This window comes from Aphis gossypii, chromosome X (genome assembly GCF_020184175.1).
Source record: "Aphis gossypii isolate Hap1 chromosome X, ASM2018417v2, whole genome shotgun sequence".
NCBI lineage: Eukaryota > Metazoa > Arthropoda > Insecta > Hemiptera > Aphididae > Aphis > Aphis gossypii.
The window spans coordinates 60,646,914-60,667,205 of record NC_065533.1 but is presented as its reverse complement, the minus strand read 5'-3'; the positions used below and the strand labels follow the sequence as shown (position 1 = coordinate 60,667,205).

Below are 20,292 nucleotides of genomic sequence, written 5' to 3'. Positions count from 1 at the left end.
AGACTAAAATAGTACAATCCAATTTATAAATAATTAATTATATAATTAACTTAATGATCATAATAATAAATAGCTCCTGCACTATTATATTACAATAGCTATAAAAACTGTTGAATGTATAATGTGTAGTATATGAGTTACAGAGTGTGACTATAGTCTATAAACAGTCTATTATATAGTGACTAGTGTCAACTAGTGTCGAGTCGTATTCATTGATAAATATAATATAAATGCGACTTATAACACAAATTTGTAATCTAACACAAGTCACATCTGATACTATACAAATACACAATACATATCAACCGTAACATCGTTATACATCTCTTTTCTCGCTCGTTTAAACATTATAGTTCCGAAACTTTCACGGTTTGCAAGATATTATTACAGGAATACCGTATCGGATATCCGTATAATATTTTACGTTTATGTGCAATGTGCGTCATAACTCATAAGTCATAGTACTCGCAACACAACAGTGTAAAAACATCCAAATATAATACATGGTTCTATACCTTCCTACAATATCGTAAATTTTTAAACGCGTGCCAATGTCATAATATTCTATATAATATAATATCTACCAAATCTATATTATAGTGATAGGTATTAAATGTTATTTTATTCGACGTGATGTTTTCGCGGATTTCAGCGGTGCGGTCGACAAAACCTTAACCCCTCTGCAGCCTATAGTGTAGCGTAGCGTTGTTAATGTCGAAAAAAGAGTACGTAGGTACATATTATAATATATATATATATACATTCGTTATGCTTGTTTACGATCACCCTGCCGACAGTGTCTGCGCACACGCTTACTTATGTATGTATGTACAAGCACATATATATATTGTGTGTGTGTGTGTGCGTCGCCGACGAGTATGCGCCCTAAGACGGATCCCTAGCTACAATATGGATCAATAACGATGTAACATCGTTTCGGAGGCGTCTACATAGCGCGGACACGCAGACCCTCTCCCGCACACGCACAAACACACATACATACACACACAAACACACACACACATACACATACACATACAGACGCACACAGACACGTCTACGAGACTTATAACGACAGCGTAAACATCGCGGTGTACATACGCCGTGCGACCGGCTCGCGTGACGGTCGCAATTGTGTGAGTGTGAGTGTATGTGTGTGTGTGTGTGTGTGTGTGTGTATGAGTTCGCGTGCTTACATGAAGTTTGAAACACATAGACTGCGAGCACTGTTCGTGCCGAACGATTAATGCAATCCGTTTCCATCATTGATCTCATCACGTAAGTACCGCCGAGCGCGGTTATAAAAAATAAGTAATAATAATATTTTATTATAATAGGTAACGATAGATACGCATATAGCTATATAGTAATAACAACACGACTGCGGATGGACGTCATGGATATCATATAGGTTAGGGAGGAGGGGGTCGCCAACCGACTATTTTCGGACAAGTCGACTATTGCAGTAGACAATCGCCATTCATATAGGTACTTGTTTTTATTTCATTTTTAAGTTATTCTCAATTCGTGAATTCGAGTTTGCCTTTAATACGTCAAAGGAAAAATATAACTCCCATTCCCGAGTAAAACGACAAGTCTCGCACTTTTAATTTTTCCAAAACCGACAATAGTAAAGTATTACGTCGACCGATAATGGTAAAATTTATTTTTATTACGATCGGCCTGTGTCTCTGGAAAGCTCGACTGGTTGGCGACTCCTGATATAAATGATATGATCTGCATACTGCAGCGTGTTCTCGGCTGTCGCGAAGTACATACAATTTTATTCGGAATTTTCGCGCCCCCGTGCTAATTTTTGCTTGTTGTAGTTGATTTTAATATTTTATGCGTGTTATATGATATACTATAAAAATTATAATCATATAATATGACAATATGATTTATAGTGACTATATTTAGTATATTTATTTTCAAGTAATAGGTATTGTACATAATCGATTAGGAAAACATTACAATAAACAATAATTATTTTGTATATTATATGTCGAGTGTATACTATATAATGACAGGGATGGAAGCGATTATTTTATAGATATAGAATCAATATTTTCGTATTAGTATTTTTTAAATTAAATTTAGTCATCTCTGCTTCAGTGCTTCCTTTAGGTCAGGTTAAGTTTTAATGAGCATACTAAGTCGCCTTAATTCATAAATAATGAATTAAAAAGTATTTAAATTATAAAAATATATAGCATAAATAGCAATTACTTAAATAAATCAATATTAGATGTGTAAAAAAATGAATTTCTAATGCTATAAACACGAATCATAATGAAGGTTAAATAAAATAATGATTAATGACTATATAATAAATAAATGCAAATATTTCCAACAAAAAAAAAAGGTTCCAACTGACTTTTCTTGTTAACCATAACATATTACGTGTATGGTATATGTGCAGTATTATATTATACGCTTTAGCTATTTCGATTTGTTTTTAAGTAATTTATTTTTCCTATAGTGTTAAATGCCTTGAATTCTCATTATGTTATATTTTATATTTATAAATATAATATATTCAAGTGTATAACTGTTGCATTTTTTTTACAAGTAATACTCCTACTTGAGAATAACCAGCGAAAAAATCGATAAAGTAATAAATCCTATATAAATACTACATAGCTGCAGGGACATGTATTATATATACCTACTACATAGTATACCTATGTACGTCTATCCCTGCTATATAGTTAAGTATCACCATGGCAACACCGCCCTGAATAATAATTTAGTGCAACCCCTGGTCATACTGATTGCAGCTTCTCCAAAATAGTCGTTTGCTGCTACTTCTCCTCTTCAGTCGCGCGAGAACGATGTTACGCATCGTTCTCGCGAAACTTTCATTAAAGTTACAATTTTTTGTCAATCGATTTAACTGATTGTAATATTTTTTAACTTTTATCGAGTTTATCACCCAATGCATACCTATATCTAATTAAAAGTACCTATATAAGGTGAACACTATAATGCTAGACGTTATCGTAAAAAATAAGCAGGTAAACCTATATATAGGTATATATAATACGAGTATGAATATAATAAATGTTTCAACGTTTTTGATGCTTTACATCGTATGGCGCACATGAAATAATAATCACCATCGTTACATTTTGTCCTTTATGTAAAGCGTTCTGCAGCAACGTTGATAATGAAAAAGGAGAGGAAAAAACACAAAGACAAAAACAAGAAACCGCCCTCGGATTCGTGTACCCCCGGTTGCAGCAGTATGGATTGTATGGGCCTACAACAAATTCCCTCGTCGCCGCCGCCGAGTTATGAACACAGTTTACAAGAGGTAAAAAAATATTATTACGTCGTTGTTTATATACGCATAATATTATAAAGAAAAATTAATTTTTTTCAAGTTTAATAATAAGTTTCAAATTACAATAACAGATTAAATATCAAAAACACACATTTTAATTAGATTGGTCTCACAAAGTCAAATGAATCGTTACCCATTAATTAATTATCATCTTTGTCACTTGTATTTTTTTGCCTGGATTGATTTTGTTTGAAATTTCATACCAACATATTAAAAATACCAAATATAAAATTAAATTGTTGTTATGTTTATCAAATAATTTCTCCATAATAATTAATAACAAACTGTCGATTTTTGTTTCATTTTTATAACTTTTTTAAAATTATTTTAAGAAAACTGTTAGGTGCAATATTAATATATGTAATTATAAATTGTTTTAGATAATTAATAAGACGTTAAGTCGATTTTTATGTGATCACATCTAATATAATTTTAACGTAGAATTAAGGTTTAATATTTACACACGTCATACAATCTTAAAATATTATATACATTCGGTTATTGCGGGCTATTATTTACAAATATAATATATTAGCAGGATTCAAAAATACATCATAGGAATTGAACCCAGTATCGATTATATTTATACGTAGAGTAAAATATTATATACTTTGGCACTTCGCCTCCAGATTTCTTTCTATACCTACATATATGTATTATTATAATTGTATCCATATCATAAATTACAATATAAAGTACTCAAATAAACAAAAATGTATTTATTTTATTTTCATAATATCTAATGAAACTATAAAATAACGAAAACTCATCAAAATTAAATATTAAAGATTAAATCGAATAAAATATTTAAAATATTTAAAGCCGTAATTATATATATATATATATATATATATATAAGTATATATAATCGTCAGGAAAAATTTTAAACTCTAAAAGATTAACTATTAAGTACGTGTTGTTGTTTTTTTTTTTATCCATACATCGAGTTTGTATAGATTTGTACAAAATATTAAAGCTACCAACTTATAAAAAATAAATATATACCTCCACATTACATTGTCTATAATTTTCGTTATGCATTTATATTTTGCTTGTAACTGTAAGTCATATAAGCTCGCGTATCACCGTATCGGATATTAAGTTTTTTTTATTTTTAATTGTATTAGCCAGGACAATCTTCCGATCACGGTGGTCATCTGCAGCAGATGGTCGCGGACGATGACATTTGCGCCGAAGGGAGTGGTCAGCAACCGTGTAACTCCGAGATCGAATGTCATAGTAATGGCTCACCTGTAAGACAAGAAATATTTCACAAGAGCAGCAAAGAGTTTTATAAGGCGGTCGCTGCCCAGTTCGGCATAACATGCAAGATGAGCGACCACTGTAGGTGTCTAGAATGCCAGGTAAAATACTATTTTCATAAAAATATCAGCAGGTTATATGTTTTCTCGGATTTGTTTAAATGCCGAATTTAGTTGTCTATATCATAAACAATTATTAAATTATTATTATTATAGTAATTTAACGATTTTTATCGGGATTAAATCTGAAAGTTTTGAAACTTTGCAGAAAGGTTGTTTATAGGTTTCTTATTAACCAAAAAAAAAGTTGCCATCACTCCCACTCCGAAGTCCGGAAGTGTCCGACATCTTGGGTTTTATGTGAATTTTTTCAGTTTTTTTAAATTTTCTTTAAAAAAATTAATTTTATCACAAAAAACCTCTACATAAAAATATTATTGTAACAAAATTTACAACAAAAATGTGTATTTGTATATTTTTGTGGCTTAATAACAGATAAACGGTGAAATCCACCCGCGCGTTGTAATATGTTATGTGGCTAAATTATGTCAAATATTGGCTTAGCTCTTAATAATTTGTCTTATAAAACAATTACATAACAAAAAAAATATTTTATAAATTTATAGCCTATAACCCCCATGGCTAGATTATCTATAGGCAATAGGTTATATAGGCATTAGCAGAAACTTAGAACAAAATATAATGCTGCACTATAACAAACTTATATGATATGAATTTTATTTAAAAAAATAATATTATAATGAACATACTCTTACATATTACGTATATTTTACTAGCCAGTTTAACCTCCTACCTATTTCAAATTTTGCAAATTTTTCTATCTAAATATTTAACATGCGATTCGCATAAATTTATACTACGAGTACCAAAATTCGTGCGGCAACGGTTTACTCAGAAAATTTAATTTTTATGGATACTACGATAAAAGCTATATAAAATATTTTTATGCTATATATTTTATGGTTTTGCAAAGTGTGAACACGCAATGTATACATAAAATTCCATTAAAGGATTGTTGTTATATTATTATTATTATTATTATTATTATTGACAGTTTTGATAAACAATCATACCGTATAATATAATATATATATACAGTTCATTTCATCCTATAGTCTATACTGAACCACTTACTTTATATTATTTGTTTTGGTCATAAATAAGAGAATTGCAATGTTTTTAAGTGTCACTCTGCCAATTAAATAATAAATAAATAATGATAAAACCCACTTCGTGCAAAACCAGCCAAATTCGTCCAGCCTTGTAAAAGTATTAGTATCCAATACCATGCACTTAAAGTTGTTTTATTTAAGTGTTTTTCTGAGTGCTTTGATATTTCCCGGTCCGGAGATGATTTTTTTAGATTTTATATATTGTTCTAATCCTTTGTCATGATTTAAAAATGTTAATTCATTATTATTTTTTTTATAGTTCAACCATAAAATATATAGTTTCTCATAATATCCTATTGCGAATTGCGATAAAGAAAACGTTTGCTTTCATAATTATTGTGATAATAATAAATAAATAAATAAATATATTTTTTTATTACTTTTATAGTAATACACTAATACCTATATTACAGCTTACAAGCTATAACGGTATATAGCAAATTATTATGAACTGAAACCAAATAAATAATGAAACGGAACTTTTGAAAATGTTTTTATAATGATATTATGAATTTAATTAATATTCGATAGTTTTCATTAGATTAAATTGATTCTGCGTTTCATATTCACAACAAAGTGTCGATAATTTATTTGATTATATTATATAACTCATGAATTATAAAATACTTTATTATTAACGTACATATATGTTGTTATATAATATATCTATTAATTCCGTAAAGATTGTGTTTGAAATAATAAGTGAAAATTATTCGGAATACGTATTTTAAATTTAAATTTTAATATTATTTTAATATTCAGTACTAGTCATGTTCGAATATTTGGAAAAGTGTTTCTTTCTCATTAATATTAATATTAATTAGTTTTGGAAGGGTTAGAAATTAACTTTTATAGTTAATAAATAAAAATTGTATTAAATAAAAAATACTTAAAAGTTGTATTTTTTTGTTTTTTGTTTTTTGTGTCTGTGTACAGCATAACTAGTCGAAATAATGCTTCAATTTCAAACTTTGGGGGTGGTTTCCGATGGTAAAGTGAATATCCTTGGTGCATTACACAGGTCAAAAGTAAACATTTTTCAACAATTTTCAAAAAAATCGAAAGTAAAAAGAAAAAGTAACGGAAAAACGGGAATTTTTACGCAAAACCAGTTTTTAACTAAATCGATTTTTTATATGGTTGTAATTCAAAAACTAATCACTGTAAATACTTGAAATTTTAACTAAATGTTTATGTTAGTGTTATCTATATACAGTTAAATTTTCAAAAATTGTTGACTTTTTTTGAGTTATTTATAGACCACTGAAATTTTCGATTTTTATGAGATTTTTTTTTTTTAAGTGTCGATAAAAAAAATTTTGGATGACCAAAAAAACTTGAAAATTTAATACAAGGTTCCTTACGAGTTGTTCTTATTGTAGCTTAAAAAAATTAAAAATCGTTAGTCATTAAATTTTTTTTTTATAAGCGTTTATAGTTCAAATTTTTACGAAATCTGTAAGTAATTTTGAAGTTGAAAAATCATAAAAATTGTTGTGTTAATAACTAAGGATTAAAAATACAACACTACGTTTTCCATAAGTTTTTCTTCCAGTATATATAGAGAAAACTCGGAGCATCATTATAGGTAAAATTTTAAGTGCGTTTGAATTTTAAATTTTTACGAAATTTCGTAACGATAACGATTTACCCTCAAACGATTTTAAATACTTGTTATTATTCAACTAATATAATTCGTAGATATTTGACAATTTCATCAGTTATTTAGATTGGCATTTTATTTACATGATGTACGTTTCAAAATATTTTGACTTTTTTTGAATTATTTATAGACAACTGAAATTATAGGAAAAATTTGCGTTTGAATTTTAAATTTTTACGAAATATCTAACGATTTACCCTCAAACGATTTTAAATATATTTTGTTATTATTCAAAAAGTATAAGTCGTAGATACTTGAAAAATTTACCAGTTATTTAGATTGGTATTTACTTTACATGATTTAGTTTTCAAAATATTTTGACTTTTTTTGAGCTATTTATAGACAACTAAAAATTTTAAATTTTTCTGAAAAATTTTTTTGAAGTGTCGATAAAATTTTTGGCCTTATAAAAATACTTGAAAATTTAATACAAAGTTTCTCATAAGTTACTCTTATAGTGATTTAAAAATTATAAGAATACATAGGCACAATTTTTTTTTTATTAGCATTTGAAGTTCAAATAGGTATTGACAAAAATTCGTCAAAACCATGAATATTTGCAAATTATTTTGTAGGTATAATTCATAAAAATTTTTGTATAAGTAGCTAAGAGTTGAAAATTCAATACGAGATTTTCCATAAGCTTATTAGCTTACAATAATTATAAAATAAGTTAAATTTTGGTGTATTAAGGCCATTAAAACATAAACCACCTTTTTCAACAACCACTGGAAATTATATCTTAGGCTGACAAATCATTCCCGTTCAGAAACGTTTTTCGTATACAATGATACCTATCATTGAATTCAAATTTAACACTCCTATAATTATATATAATAATAATTTGTACGGCACCTAATGTACAGCAGAGTGGTACCCACTTACCTGCTTTTTATTATTGTATTCATACAATTGGTATTAGAAGAATGAATTTAACACTAACATAATATTTTTATTAAAACCTTTACAATATTTTCCAAATTATAAACTTTTATTTTTGCGCTATAATCAGAGGAATTCCGAACTAGAACTAATTAGTGTTGTAAAAGGTAGCTTTATGCCTTTATGTACTTTACTGTTATCCTGGCCATTATTTCTTTAATATATTAAGTATGTGCCTTATTTTTATGGATTATATTAGAATTTGTTTAATGTATAATTTATACATTAGAAATATTTGTTTTGTCAAAAATTTGAAACCATATTTATGGTATGATTCTATAAAAAAAATAAAAATACATTAAAAGTATTTAAATACCTATTCTGAGTATTTTTTTTGAAATTAAAAAAATAATAGGTATTCGAATATTTATATATATATATACATATAGACCTATTGACCCATCTGTCCTATCTATACATTGTATTTTATAATATATTACCAGAATTACCTAAATTATTAAATATATACTTATCGGTATTACTATGAGCAAACAGCGTAGCCGATTATTTATTTAATTTTTTGGGCAGTTATCTAATAACCTATTAGTTCATACATTTTTTTTAGCTTTTTATTTTATGATAATATATTTTATTTATTGCAATCGTACATTATTGTTGTACGATTATAACAAAAAGTACTCGACGGGAAAACGACTGAATTTGTTATTTAACAAATTGAATTTAATATGCTCGTACCTCATAAGTCATATTATATTAATTAAAATATTAAATAAGTATATGTAAACTAAGTAAGTAACGTATTTCATTTTTATTGTCATCAGATAATTATACCAGTATACAGTATACCTAGTTATAGGTACATAATTATTTCCTATAGAGTAGAGGTTAAGGATTAGCCAACAAATATCGTGTTAATGTCAAAATATAAATTTTTAATCATAATAATGTTTGTGTTGTTTTAAGTGTTTATATCAATTTTATTATTCGTGATATTTTTTTATTGTTATACAATCACATTTTGTTGATTATTTTATATTAGTATTTGTAGTATAAATAGTATATGATATTTTTATAAAATATTTTGCTTTGCAATTATTATCACTTACCTACTATTGTTTTAAAGGATTTTCGCCTGTTTGTATAAAACAAATAAGTTAAATTTGATTTCATAATACATAATAATTATTGTTAACGAATAAAACTAAATACGTTTATTAGGTATTATTATTATTATTTTTTATCATAAACAGTGTTCTAATATTGTATTCATTATCCGTCACACGCGTGTTACGAACATATTTTAATTTGTATAAATCATTAAATATATTTATGAATTATCGTAATAGGTATAATTATTACTAACAGAAAACCATTATTTGCATGTTCCCCGAGCTTATAACCAACACGTAATTATAAGAATTTTTTAAAAAAGTGCTGCGACACGGGTATTATACCTAGATACTAAATACAATATTGACGAAAGCTGTAGTGAATCATAATTTTCGGCGTAACATTCGGCGAATTAAACGCACTCTTGCTACACCGACTAAGACGGTTTACGCAGTCTTGACGGTCGATGAACAGTAAGTTCATTGTTTGCCACACCGACACCTTTTGCCGACCAAAGTAACCGGCTCATCACGCCGTGAAACTGCTACTTTTCGATTTCCAACAATCATTGAAGGAACGATATGTCTCGACAATAATTATTTATATTTATCAAAAAAACACTATTCTGATATTGTATTCATATTTCATACCACCATTTTCGCGTTACGAATATATTTTAATCTGTGCTAATCATTATATTTATATCTACTATTATTAGGTACCTATCCGTATTGATAATAAATCAATGAACTATAATATGAATAACCACCCACTACTAAAAGTATAACGCAACTAAAAGCTTAAAACTTTCTCAAAACTAAATAACATGACCGATTCTATTTGGCTTAGGCCAATTACGCAGTTCAGTCTCGTGATTGATGGCCAAGCTCTGGTTATTACATAATTTGATTAATTTGTTTTTTATTTTATATATACTCATAACATGGCCGAATTGTTATTTTTAGTTCTATAATGTATATTATACATTATAATATAGGTACAACTCGTTAATTATTATGTAAAAGTGTAGACGACACAGCCATGATATCATATATGGCTGTATGCTATTGCGTGTAGTAGGTATAGATAGTATAGTCGTATGAAAGTGCACTTTGTCGAATTTTCGGAGGCTAATCGGTTGTCATCGTGACATTAATGTGACGTGTCAGATAAATCTCTTTCAATTTATCATAAAATTCGATTTCAGTACGTATATAGCTTTTCACAAAGTACAAATACATATTGAATATTAGTCCTGGACTCGAAATAGTTATAGGTGTTAAAATAAACAAAATACCTATGCACTAAAAAAAATTATATAAAATGTGCAAACAAAAATTATAAAATGCAAAAAACAAACTATAATACCTATTATCGTACATTTTTTTTTCTCAATTCCATAAATGTGCATAGGTACCTGCTGTTATAACCTATGCACATTGATTATTAATTATTATATTTATTTATTAACGTCGTTTAATATCGTTGTGCTATTAACTATTTACTATTCATTAAAAACTGTTTTATTAAAATAAACGAAACACGAAAAAAAGATCTAATGCGTGGAAAACTGTTTACAGTTCGGCCATAAATACGTCGATTATTCATAAAATATGTGCGCGTTAAGCTCTAAAATAAAGAAATACTTACTCTCAACACTCTCGTATGCAATTTTTTTTTTGTTTTTTATTGATAAAATATGCATCGTAAATTTGTAAGCTCTTATTTATTATATACGGTACTGAGTGGATTTCAGGCTTAGTCTGCTATAGTGCCATAATTCGATAACATAAAAAATAATCACCTTTCAATATATTTATAGGCACATAATATTTTTTTCCTATACATAGACATCATCAGCTGTAAATTTAAATAAATAGAACTTAGTACAAAAATTTAAACTATGATCGAGGATTGTTGATATTCATTGAAAACGTTAAATTTAAGTAGGTATCTAATGGACACAAATATCATATTTGTGTATTAATAATAAAATATCGATAAAGGTCGACCTACCTATAATGTGTATACAAACATACCGTGAGCATCCAGGACGATGGATTTTGTAGAAGCGAGTGATTACATTTTTTTTTAAAATCGTTATTGTTTTAATCCTCTCGTTACTCCATTTATCCATCATACTTATTACTCCTACCTAAACTGGCTAAATTTAAGATAATATTTTGCAATTTGTTTTCATAATTTATATAATATTAAATAGGACCTTTGTTACACAATTAGCATACAAATCGCAGGCCTAGTATAGTCCCGGTCCAGGGAAAAAATTCAAATTTTTTAACTGTCAACTTTTTCGTAATAATCTAATACATTTTTTTTTTTGTACCAACATGTTCGGTCGGTATTTTGTTTCCCGTGCATAACAAACTACTTTAAATACATCCTTGCGATACTACTGCAGACATCTCATTGGTAGGTATTATAAACTGTACAGTGTACTCATATTGTAGTCATTACTGTCATTACTATTCAGTCATTTATTACCCAATTGGACTCGGCTAGTCGGAAGTCGTAGCACCAACTTCGAAAATGGCCCCGATAATAAATAAATAAATCGTTAGCGCGACGTCTACAACAGCATTCACGATGTGGATAAAATTTTATCGACACAGTGCTGCCATCTATCGGTCACGCCGTTTGCACGATTCAATGATAGGATCACGCGACGTAGAGAAGACCTTTTATTCTTCGTCCTATTATTAAATTAACTCTCAAAAATCCACCTTTGAAGAATATAACATGTCATGTTATATTAATATTAAAAACGTAACGCTCTAACCGTCTCAATCAAACGATTCTGCCGAATCGTCTTGACTATAATAATAATAATAATATAGTAATTAGTAAATTATGTTAAAAGATACGACACGACAAGAGTTTTGTTTTTATATCATTACTGTTCATTAAAACCGTATTTTTATCGTTTGCAGAGTCGGTACTTCGATTGTGAGTACGATCAAGAGAACGAACAGGAGAAGACGGACGGCGGGCTCGGGGCCGGCACGCCGATGTTCTTGTCAGAAGTCATGCACGGGTCCACTTGCACGTTAATTTAATGCATATTTTTCACACAATAGATTTGTTATTTTTTTATAAAATACCTCGTCGTCGTGGCAATTATTATGTGTACCTACTAATGGCATCCCAATGATACCATACATAATATTATATATTTATATTGTTTTGCGTAATGACACATGTTTGATTACATTGCCCAGGGCCTACTATTATTATATTGTATTAATGAACATTTTAAAACCAGGCTATAAATATTTTGCCGCCAAAAAAAAAACCTATAAAGCCTGTCTTATTTTTAAAGTTGACCTTCTTACATGTGTTCTTAATTTTTTTACTTTTACTAAAAACATTTTATTTTATAATAATACCAATTTACCTATATATTTATATATTATCATAAGTTACTAACTAAATCTAAACGGTTATTATCTATAAACTATAAATCAATTCTATGACATAATTATTGACAATGCATTAAAATAAAAATTATTAACAATTATTATTTTGTTTATTGGTTTTTATTTTCAATTTAAAATTATTTTTAAAAAAACATATCAAAATTAACATATATAATATTATTTATTGTTGTGGTAAGTAACAAATCAACATGAATTTATATTGTGGTTACATTGTTTTGAAACAGATAATTAATTAAATTTATTTTATTATTTTTATTTTATAAATCACAACACATTCTTATTGTAACGAAAAGTAAAACAACCTTAAAAAAAATTATCTTAATTTAATAATAAGTCATTAATTACATAGTAAAAAATATTTATTTTGGTGGATTTATCATGCAGATTAATCACTTGTACCAAAAAAATAAATAAAGTTTTACTATTATCTTATTCATAAGAGGTATCAATTATATTTAAACACAGTTGTAATAATTAATGAAATCTCCTAATTATATACATAGTATTATTTATTTAGTTCTGCTCTTATTTGATATTTCCAAGGTTTAATAGAATTTCTTAGCCTGTGATTCTTTACTGTTCCTGTAACAAAAAAAAAAATAATAATTATTATTATTCCACTAATACGCACACAAGATATCAGATTCCTGATATTAACATTAAAATTACACAAACAGTAATCAGAAAAGGTAATATTATTCAATTAAATCATAATAAGAATGTATCTATGCAACAAAATTATTAAGAGTTGTATAGTCACATATCCAGATTTTATACGCAATTGAAACAGAAGAATATGTAGAAATTAGTAGTTGAACATTGAGCGGAGACTATCTTTACTTTTTAAAGATTAGGAAACATAATTAAGGGAGAATGATATTTGTGTTAAGTAATTTTAATCTTTTTTTGATTCTTGAGTCATCACTTAAAATTAAGAACGCCATATTTTGTTTATTTGAATAGAGGCAAACATTTTTTGTATAATTTTTATGGTCAACACTATGAAATATGTTATGTTTTTAAGGCAAAGACTAATATTTAGTGTAATAAATCAGAATGAAAATCGACAAAATGTCAACAAGTAGTGATAACAAAAGTTGCTGTGAGGAAATGAAAGAACAATGAAAGTCATCACTAAACCAAACAATCTTTTTTTCAGTCAATCAAATAATCAACTTGTTTATTTCATAATTTTTCAAAATAATATAATTTTTTTACTAGAAAATAATATTTAATCTTTATTATGATGTATGTTATTTGTGAATTTGTGGTACAATACTTGGTAAATATATTGTACAAGTTCCACTCGAATCGCAAAGCTGTTACAGGACTGATATCAGTTTTATATTACACAGTTTATATTTTTAAAATGAATAATTTTCATTTCAATACGTCAAAATTTAGCATCTACTGACTCAATTGTTTCCATACTCTTTAATATCACTCATCCCCAAGTATAAAAAATGTAATCATCCTTCTTTTGAATAAATAAAACGTTTCTTATTAATGTATAATACTATATACAAGTATAGTGTATACATTATCAATAGTTACCTTGCACTTTCCACTTTCTTAGTAAAGAACTTATGTCTCCTAAGGGAGGAGTGATTTACAGTTAGAGTACCGTTTTTATTAACTAATTCAAATGACAATTAATCCCCCAAACCTCCTGTAAGACTTACCAGTAATTTGAAATATCAATCAACATAGCGTTAACTTACTTATAGACAGCGTAGAGAATAAATAATAATGTTTGGCCCACCGCAGCAACCAAAACAATTGTATTGGTTGCACACGTAGGACATGATAATTGTTGTGAATGCCCAGCCTTCTGTGTAGATTCCCGTTTGATTGTATTCAGGGTATCCCTGATTTCATGTATAATTGATGCCTGATCATAGCCTAATGGTTGAACTTGAGCTGTTGGTTGATGAGCTTGGTTTTTAATTATGTTTTCAGTCTTTGAATGTACTTCTGCCACCAAGTTCCTACAAAAGTATAAATAAAGTATTTAATGTATACAAATTTAAATGATTTTAAAGTAAAATATTTAAATATCTCACTAACGCATAACCAAAGTAATATAAGATACTCTCAAGTAAAGATCTATTAAATACATATTTTATACACAATACAAGTTACACTGTTTAATGAACTTTTAAGTTATGATTAATGAGCATCCTGAGAAATGAACTCAGATAAATAAATTTGTTATCATAATTTATGAAACTCGCTCATATAGCTAACAAAAAAAATTACCAGCTACTTTAAGATGATAAAACAATAAAAATTTTATTTTTTCTGGATAATAAAAAAAAGCTTGAATAATAATTATAATTTTAACTTATATATAAATGTATTAAATATTTGAAAATAATACCTGACTTCTCTCACAGAGTTGATAATACCATTTTGATTGTTTATCAATACATCAACATCTTGTCTTCCCATTCCTGCATTTACTTGTGGAATTTGTACTGTATAAATACACAGAAAATATCAATAAATTTGTATAAATAGCTACTACAACAAAGTTATTACCGTTAGGTTGTCCTTGTACACCACCTAATGATCCAATAACTGCCATAGTAGATTGAACATTAGATAACAAACTAAGTGTTCGTTCCTGACGACCGACTACTTCATCAAGTTTTTGGCTTAATACTTTTACAGAATCTACAATTTGACTTTGACCAGAGAATATTTGATTTAATTCTCTTTGACTATCTGTTTCATACCAATCTTCAAACTCGCTATCTTCTTTTGTTTTAGTTTCTGGATGTTGCTTATGATAACTACACAATACAACAAAATAATAAATAAAAATAAAACTTACTAGTAATGTAAATACAATTTATACAAGGTAGCTTAAAACAAAAATTTCAACTTGCTATAAATGTATAGTTATAGTGCATTTAGAGATGCTTTTTATGTTGAAGATACCTAGGTTTGATATACTGAAAGTGAATAAGTATTTATTAATAATTTTCTTACTCTTCTTTTTCTTGAGATAATTTTCGTTGGTAATCTGCATACTCTCTGTTTAGCTTGTTTTCTTCATCTGATAGCTGCTGAGATGTACCAGCTGGTTTGAATGTTGTTCCCGGTGGGTAAATACTATATGTCAAAAAATGATTTACATCATGATCATCTGAAATATAAAATTGTTTTTAATAACAAGCTTATTTGAGTACAATAAAGAATATTCTGTTAAGAGATCACTACACAACCTGCAAGACCACCAGTAGCAGCAGATACACCAAAATGACCATTCTTAGGTAAGAAGACATTTTCACTTCGGAAGCAAATTTCAAAGTCTTTTTCGTTATTAGTATTACCACTATGGAAAAATACCTAAAAATATAACAACAATAATTCATTATTTATTATATTAATGTTTAGATATTAACTTATTTATTTATGAACAGAAAACTTGCATGTTAAATTAATATATTTTTTTGAATTTATTTACAATCTATATTAAGTATATAATAAATAAATTTGATCTGAAGAGAAAAAAAATATATGGAGCTCACACAAATAGAAAAAATGTTCATTAATATTATTTATATTATAATATATACATAAATAATACATTAACGTTAGTTATCTAAATCTGAGTTCAAGTATTTATTTATTTATTTTTTCATTGTAAATAATAATTAAAAGCTCTTTGGATCATTTTCTTTTCAGTCAATTGGTTATATGGTTATACAGGTAAGTCTAGTTCATAATATTGTTCATAATATTGTGTTATGTCCATCTTTCTAACGCGTAGCATAACAATTTATACATTAAAAAAATCCATTTTATTCTTTTATTTTAAATATTGTAGTGAATTTACTTGTTATTAAACATTTAAAGACAAGAATATTCACTATTAAAATACCTAAAAGTCAATTCACTCCAATATTAAAAATAACTGATTAAAAAGGATTTTTTTAACATAAAATTTAATATTTTATGACTTAATGAGCTAATAAGACTCGGTCAACACATATGAAGACATACTACAAAGCCCCCTTAAGCGTTGAAAAATTGGTTGTCACTGCCAAACAACAACACATACCGTTAATGTGTTCATATAATATTCAATTTTGGCTCTTGTCGCATAAGGTTTATTTCTAAAATCTCTCAAACATCCAGATAACTGTTGAGTAGAACCATCACTATAAAGAAAAAACACGGTAAATAAAATATTTATTTAATAAACTAATTGGTTAATTTACTTAGCATGATCAAAAACTTGTGTCCCATCATTTACAACACCCATAATATATGGATTATTGTGTTTGCCATCATTGTCGAAAGAATCAAAAAATATTCCTAATCCAACCCATTTGTCAGAACTACCAAATACTGGACCATTATAGTCGCCTTTAGAATTTGTGTACCAAAATGCCTATTTAAAATCATATATTAATATTAAAAATTAAAATTAAAGTCATGATAAAAATAATATATAGTAGTATATGTACCAAGCCATCAGCACCAATTCTACCTCTTCCACTGACTCTAAAATTTATTTCAACTGTCCACCAATCAAACATTGTTTGACTTTTTGTCCAAATTGCTCCTGCGAAAAAACTTTCATTATCAAATCTACTAATATAAATCGACAATAATGAAACAAGTATTTCACAGAGACATAATTAGAAATCCATGATACTTTATAATTTATGCAGCTTTAGTCATTAAATTATAGGATGAATAATAAAAATAATATTATACATTTTTTTCTTTCAATTAAATTGTTATTAAAAAAAGAACTGATTGCTACAATTTATAATTCACTTATTTATCATAAAATGCATTTAAACAGTTTACACAATTTTACTATTTGTCACATCATTTTTGCCAAGCATAAACTATACAAATAAAATAAAATGTAATATGTTTTTTTTGGCAAACATCTAGTTTATGACGTGAATAAAATGTATCAATAAGGAAATAAGACTATCAACTTTTGTATTGCTATTAAATACTGTTACATATTTTTAAACAGTAATATTATAGTTTATAAAACTTTTGTCAGAATCAAATAAACCTCATATCATAATTGTACTATGAGAATAAAAATATATAATATCATAACAGATAAGATAAGAACAAACCTTTTTGACTTTTTAATGATGGAGCAATTCGAACATTATCTGCACTGGCAATAGCATCTATAATATAAAACAAAAAAATAGATGAATAATACTTTTAGTGTAAAGAAATGTTTTAATTCATAATAAAATATTAACAAATATTACATCAAATTTTCACAATTATTCCTAATATAGATTATAATTAATTAATTTGGATAGACTGTTTACGAGTGATTTAAAATTGATTCAAACTCTTCTCGTTATAAATAAAAAACTTTGGAGAGTATTTTAAGGTGTAAATACATACCTCCATTGTGTTTTTATTTTTAAATGTATTTTTTTGATATTTTTGTTGAGATAATAATTTTTGTTTAAGAATGCTTCCTTTAATATTTGTTTGAACGTGTATTAGATAATCAAATGTATTAACCCTAGATTACACACACTAAAAATATACATGAGATTCTACGCAAACAGTCTTTTAGATCGTGTATTGAAACATATCAATTAAAAGTCGATAAATTAAAATAATAATTATTTTATTGCTCTTAAATAAATAAAAATTGTCAAATGCTTTTATTGATACTTAATATAAACAAATTAAACTTTCATATAAATGTTATTACATAATATAAGGTTATATCACAGTATACTACGGCACCACGCACACAGTCTTTTAGACAGTTGATTTAATAGATAATGAACTATGAACCCTTCTATAGTACTGACATTAAACTGTATTCAATTGGGAGTTGCATCTAATTTTAGTTTATCACCTAATTAAAAGATACCTAGGTTGGGTTCGATTAATATTTCATATTTTTGAAGCAATGAACAAAATTCTAAAAGCTCGGTCTTGTTGACCATCACGCGTGTGCTCTAGGGTTAAAAGGATAATATCTCATGTTAATATTTATTAGTATGTATGAACAAAGTGTACTTTTTTGTAAAAAACAACAGTGTTTTAAAATTATTGTTATTAATTACAATCACTTCAAAATAAGTAAGCTTTAAAAGTTTTTTATTCGGTATATTTTTGCTGCGAAAACTTCAAGTGCAAATCATTAATTTTAAGAGCGAATTTCAATAGCTTTTCGAGTGCAAGCATACTGTCGTGCAGTCGTTACCAGCTGCTATCGGTAATAGGGCATTAAGTTTACAAAAAGCTGTTTCTAGAATTCGTTACCAAAACGTAGCATGATCGGACGTACCTAAATGAATCGTTCAGTGAGGGAAATAATCGATTAATCGAGATAGAAACACCTATATGTACACAAAGAAAAATATTATAAACAGAGACTGGGAAGGAAACACAACAAACGTTTTCACTTACTTCCGCCATACTCCCAGAACGGCACGGACCCGTCCTTTTGCGCCAAATACGGCGGTTTGAAACTGTACTTGTACTCGAACCGGGACACGACCTGATTGCAGCTGCCCAATTCGGCAAGGCCCGACAGCAGAACGAACACGGCGGACACCACCACCAGCGGCAGACGAGACTGCGACGACATGTTGATGCCGAACAGCTGGACCGTTCGGGCGGACGACGAGTCTGCGGTACGACGCCTTTCGATTGTCTGTAAGTACGCGTGCCGCTCTCAAACTGGCGAGATTCGAAACTGTTGTTCGCGCGTGTCTATCACAACGGTGTCATCGGCTAAACTGTACCGTTGGCATCGGTATTACTACTACCGATTTCGGCGGTCCGACGGTTACACGTTGGAGGTTTTACGGTATTATTATTATCACTATTATTTCGACATAATATCAAACGGCTATAATATTATTATTATTATTATTATTACCAAATAAATACGTGTGCGATTATTGGAACCAGTGGGCCGCCACCGGTCGCGGGTACGCAATACGTTTCCGCGATATCAACAAAAATATGTGACTCGCCGACGCTATCAGAACGATCGCTTCTGCCACATCGGCACGACGACGCGCGCGCCATACCGATGGCCGGTCGACTGATAACGACTTACGTACGTGTCCGATTCGCGACGGACGCCTCCAACAAGACGCCGTCCTCCCGGTCGAGCCGCGACTCCCGCGGTCCGGTTCGCGCGCCGAGACGTTCAAATCGAATATCGCGACGATTATAATAATATTATTATTTATTTCGTATAAGATTTCACGAGTATGCGCTTGTATGACGGTGCCGCAACGGAATTTAAATGCACACCGTGTAACCATTATTTTATATGTTATATCATCAAATCAAAATCGCTATTGCGGGCTATCTTAGTGTAGGTCTTATA

At 28.4% G+C, this 20,292-nt stretch overlaps 2 protein-coding genes and 1 long non-coding RNA gene across 4 annotated transcripts; 1 reads left to right on the top strand and 2 right to left on the bottom strand.

Moving 5' to 3' along the window:
* Positions 1-1,083: 1,083 nt before the first annotated feature.
* On the top strand, positions 1,084-13,015 carry LOC126551662 (uncharacterized). 2 transcript variants are annotated; one of them, XM_050205604.1, is made up of 4 exons: positions 1,084-1,278; positions 3,149-3,316; positions 4,474-4,710; positions 12,426-13,015. In XM_050205604.1, the coding sequence occupies exons 2-4, from the start codon at positions 3,170-3,172 to the stop codon at positions 12,549-12,551; spliced, it is 510 nt and encodes a 169-aa protein (XP_050061561.1). In that variant the 5' UTR covers positions 1,084-1,278; positions 3,149-3,169; the 3' UTR covers positions 12,552-13,015. The 2 variants fall into 2 exon arrangements, with proteins under 2 accessions (XP_050061561.1, XP_050061560.1); XM_050205603.1 differs by lacking the exon at positions 1,084-1,278 and adding an exon at positions 2,794-3,017.
* Positions 11,241-11,794, bottom strand: LOC126551663 (uncharacterized). The gene is made up of 3 exons (XR_007605560.1): positions 11,702-11,794; positions 11,517-11,641; positions 11,241-11,337 (listed from the first exon to the last, which is right to left on the bottom strand). It is a non-coding gene; the product is annotated as an uncharacterized LOC126551663 (long non-coding RNA).
* LOC114129035 (protein ERGIC-53) lies at positions 13,010-19,974 on the bottom strand. The gene is made up of 11 exons (XM_050205602.1): positions 19,359-19,974; positions 18,047-18,103; positions 17,411-17,508; positions 17,162-17,334; positions 17,002-17,101; positions 16,163-16,286; positions 15,927-16,083; positions 15,474-15,727; positions 15,313-15,409; positions 14,654-14,920; positions 13,010-13,514 (listed from the first exon to the last, which is right to left on the bottom strand). The coding sequence occupies exons 1-11, from the start codon at positions 19,537-19,539 to the stop codon at positions 13,478-13,480; spliced, it is 1,545 nt and encodes a 514-aa protein (XP_050061559.1). The 5' UTR covers positions 19,540-19,974; the 3' UTR covers positions 13,010-13,477.
* Between the last annotated feature and the right edge of the window lie 318 nt (positions 19,975-20,292).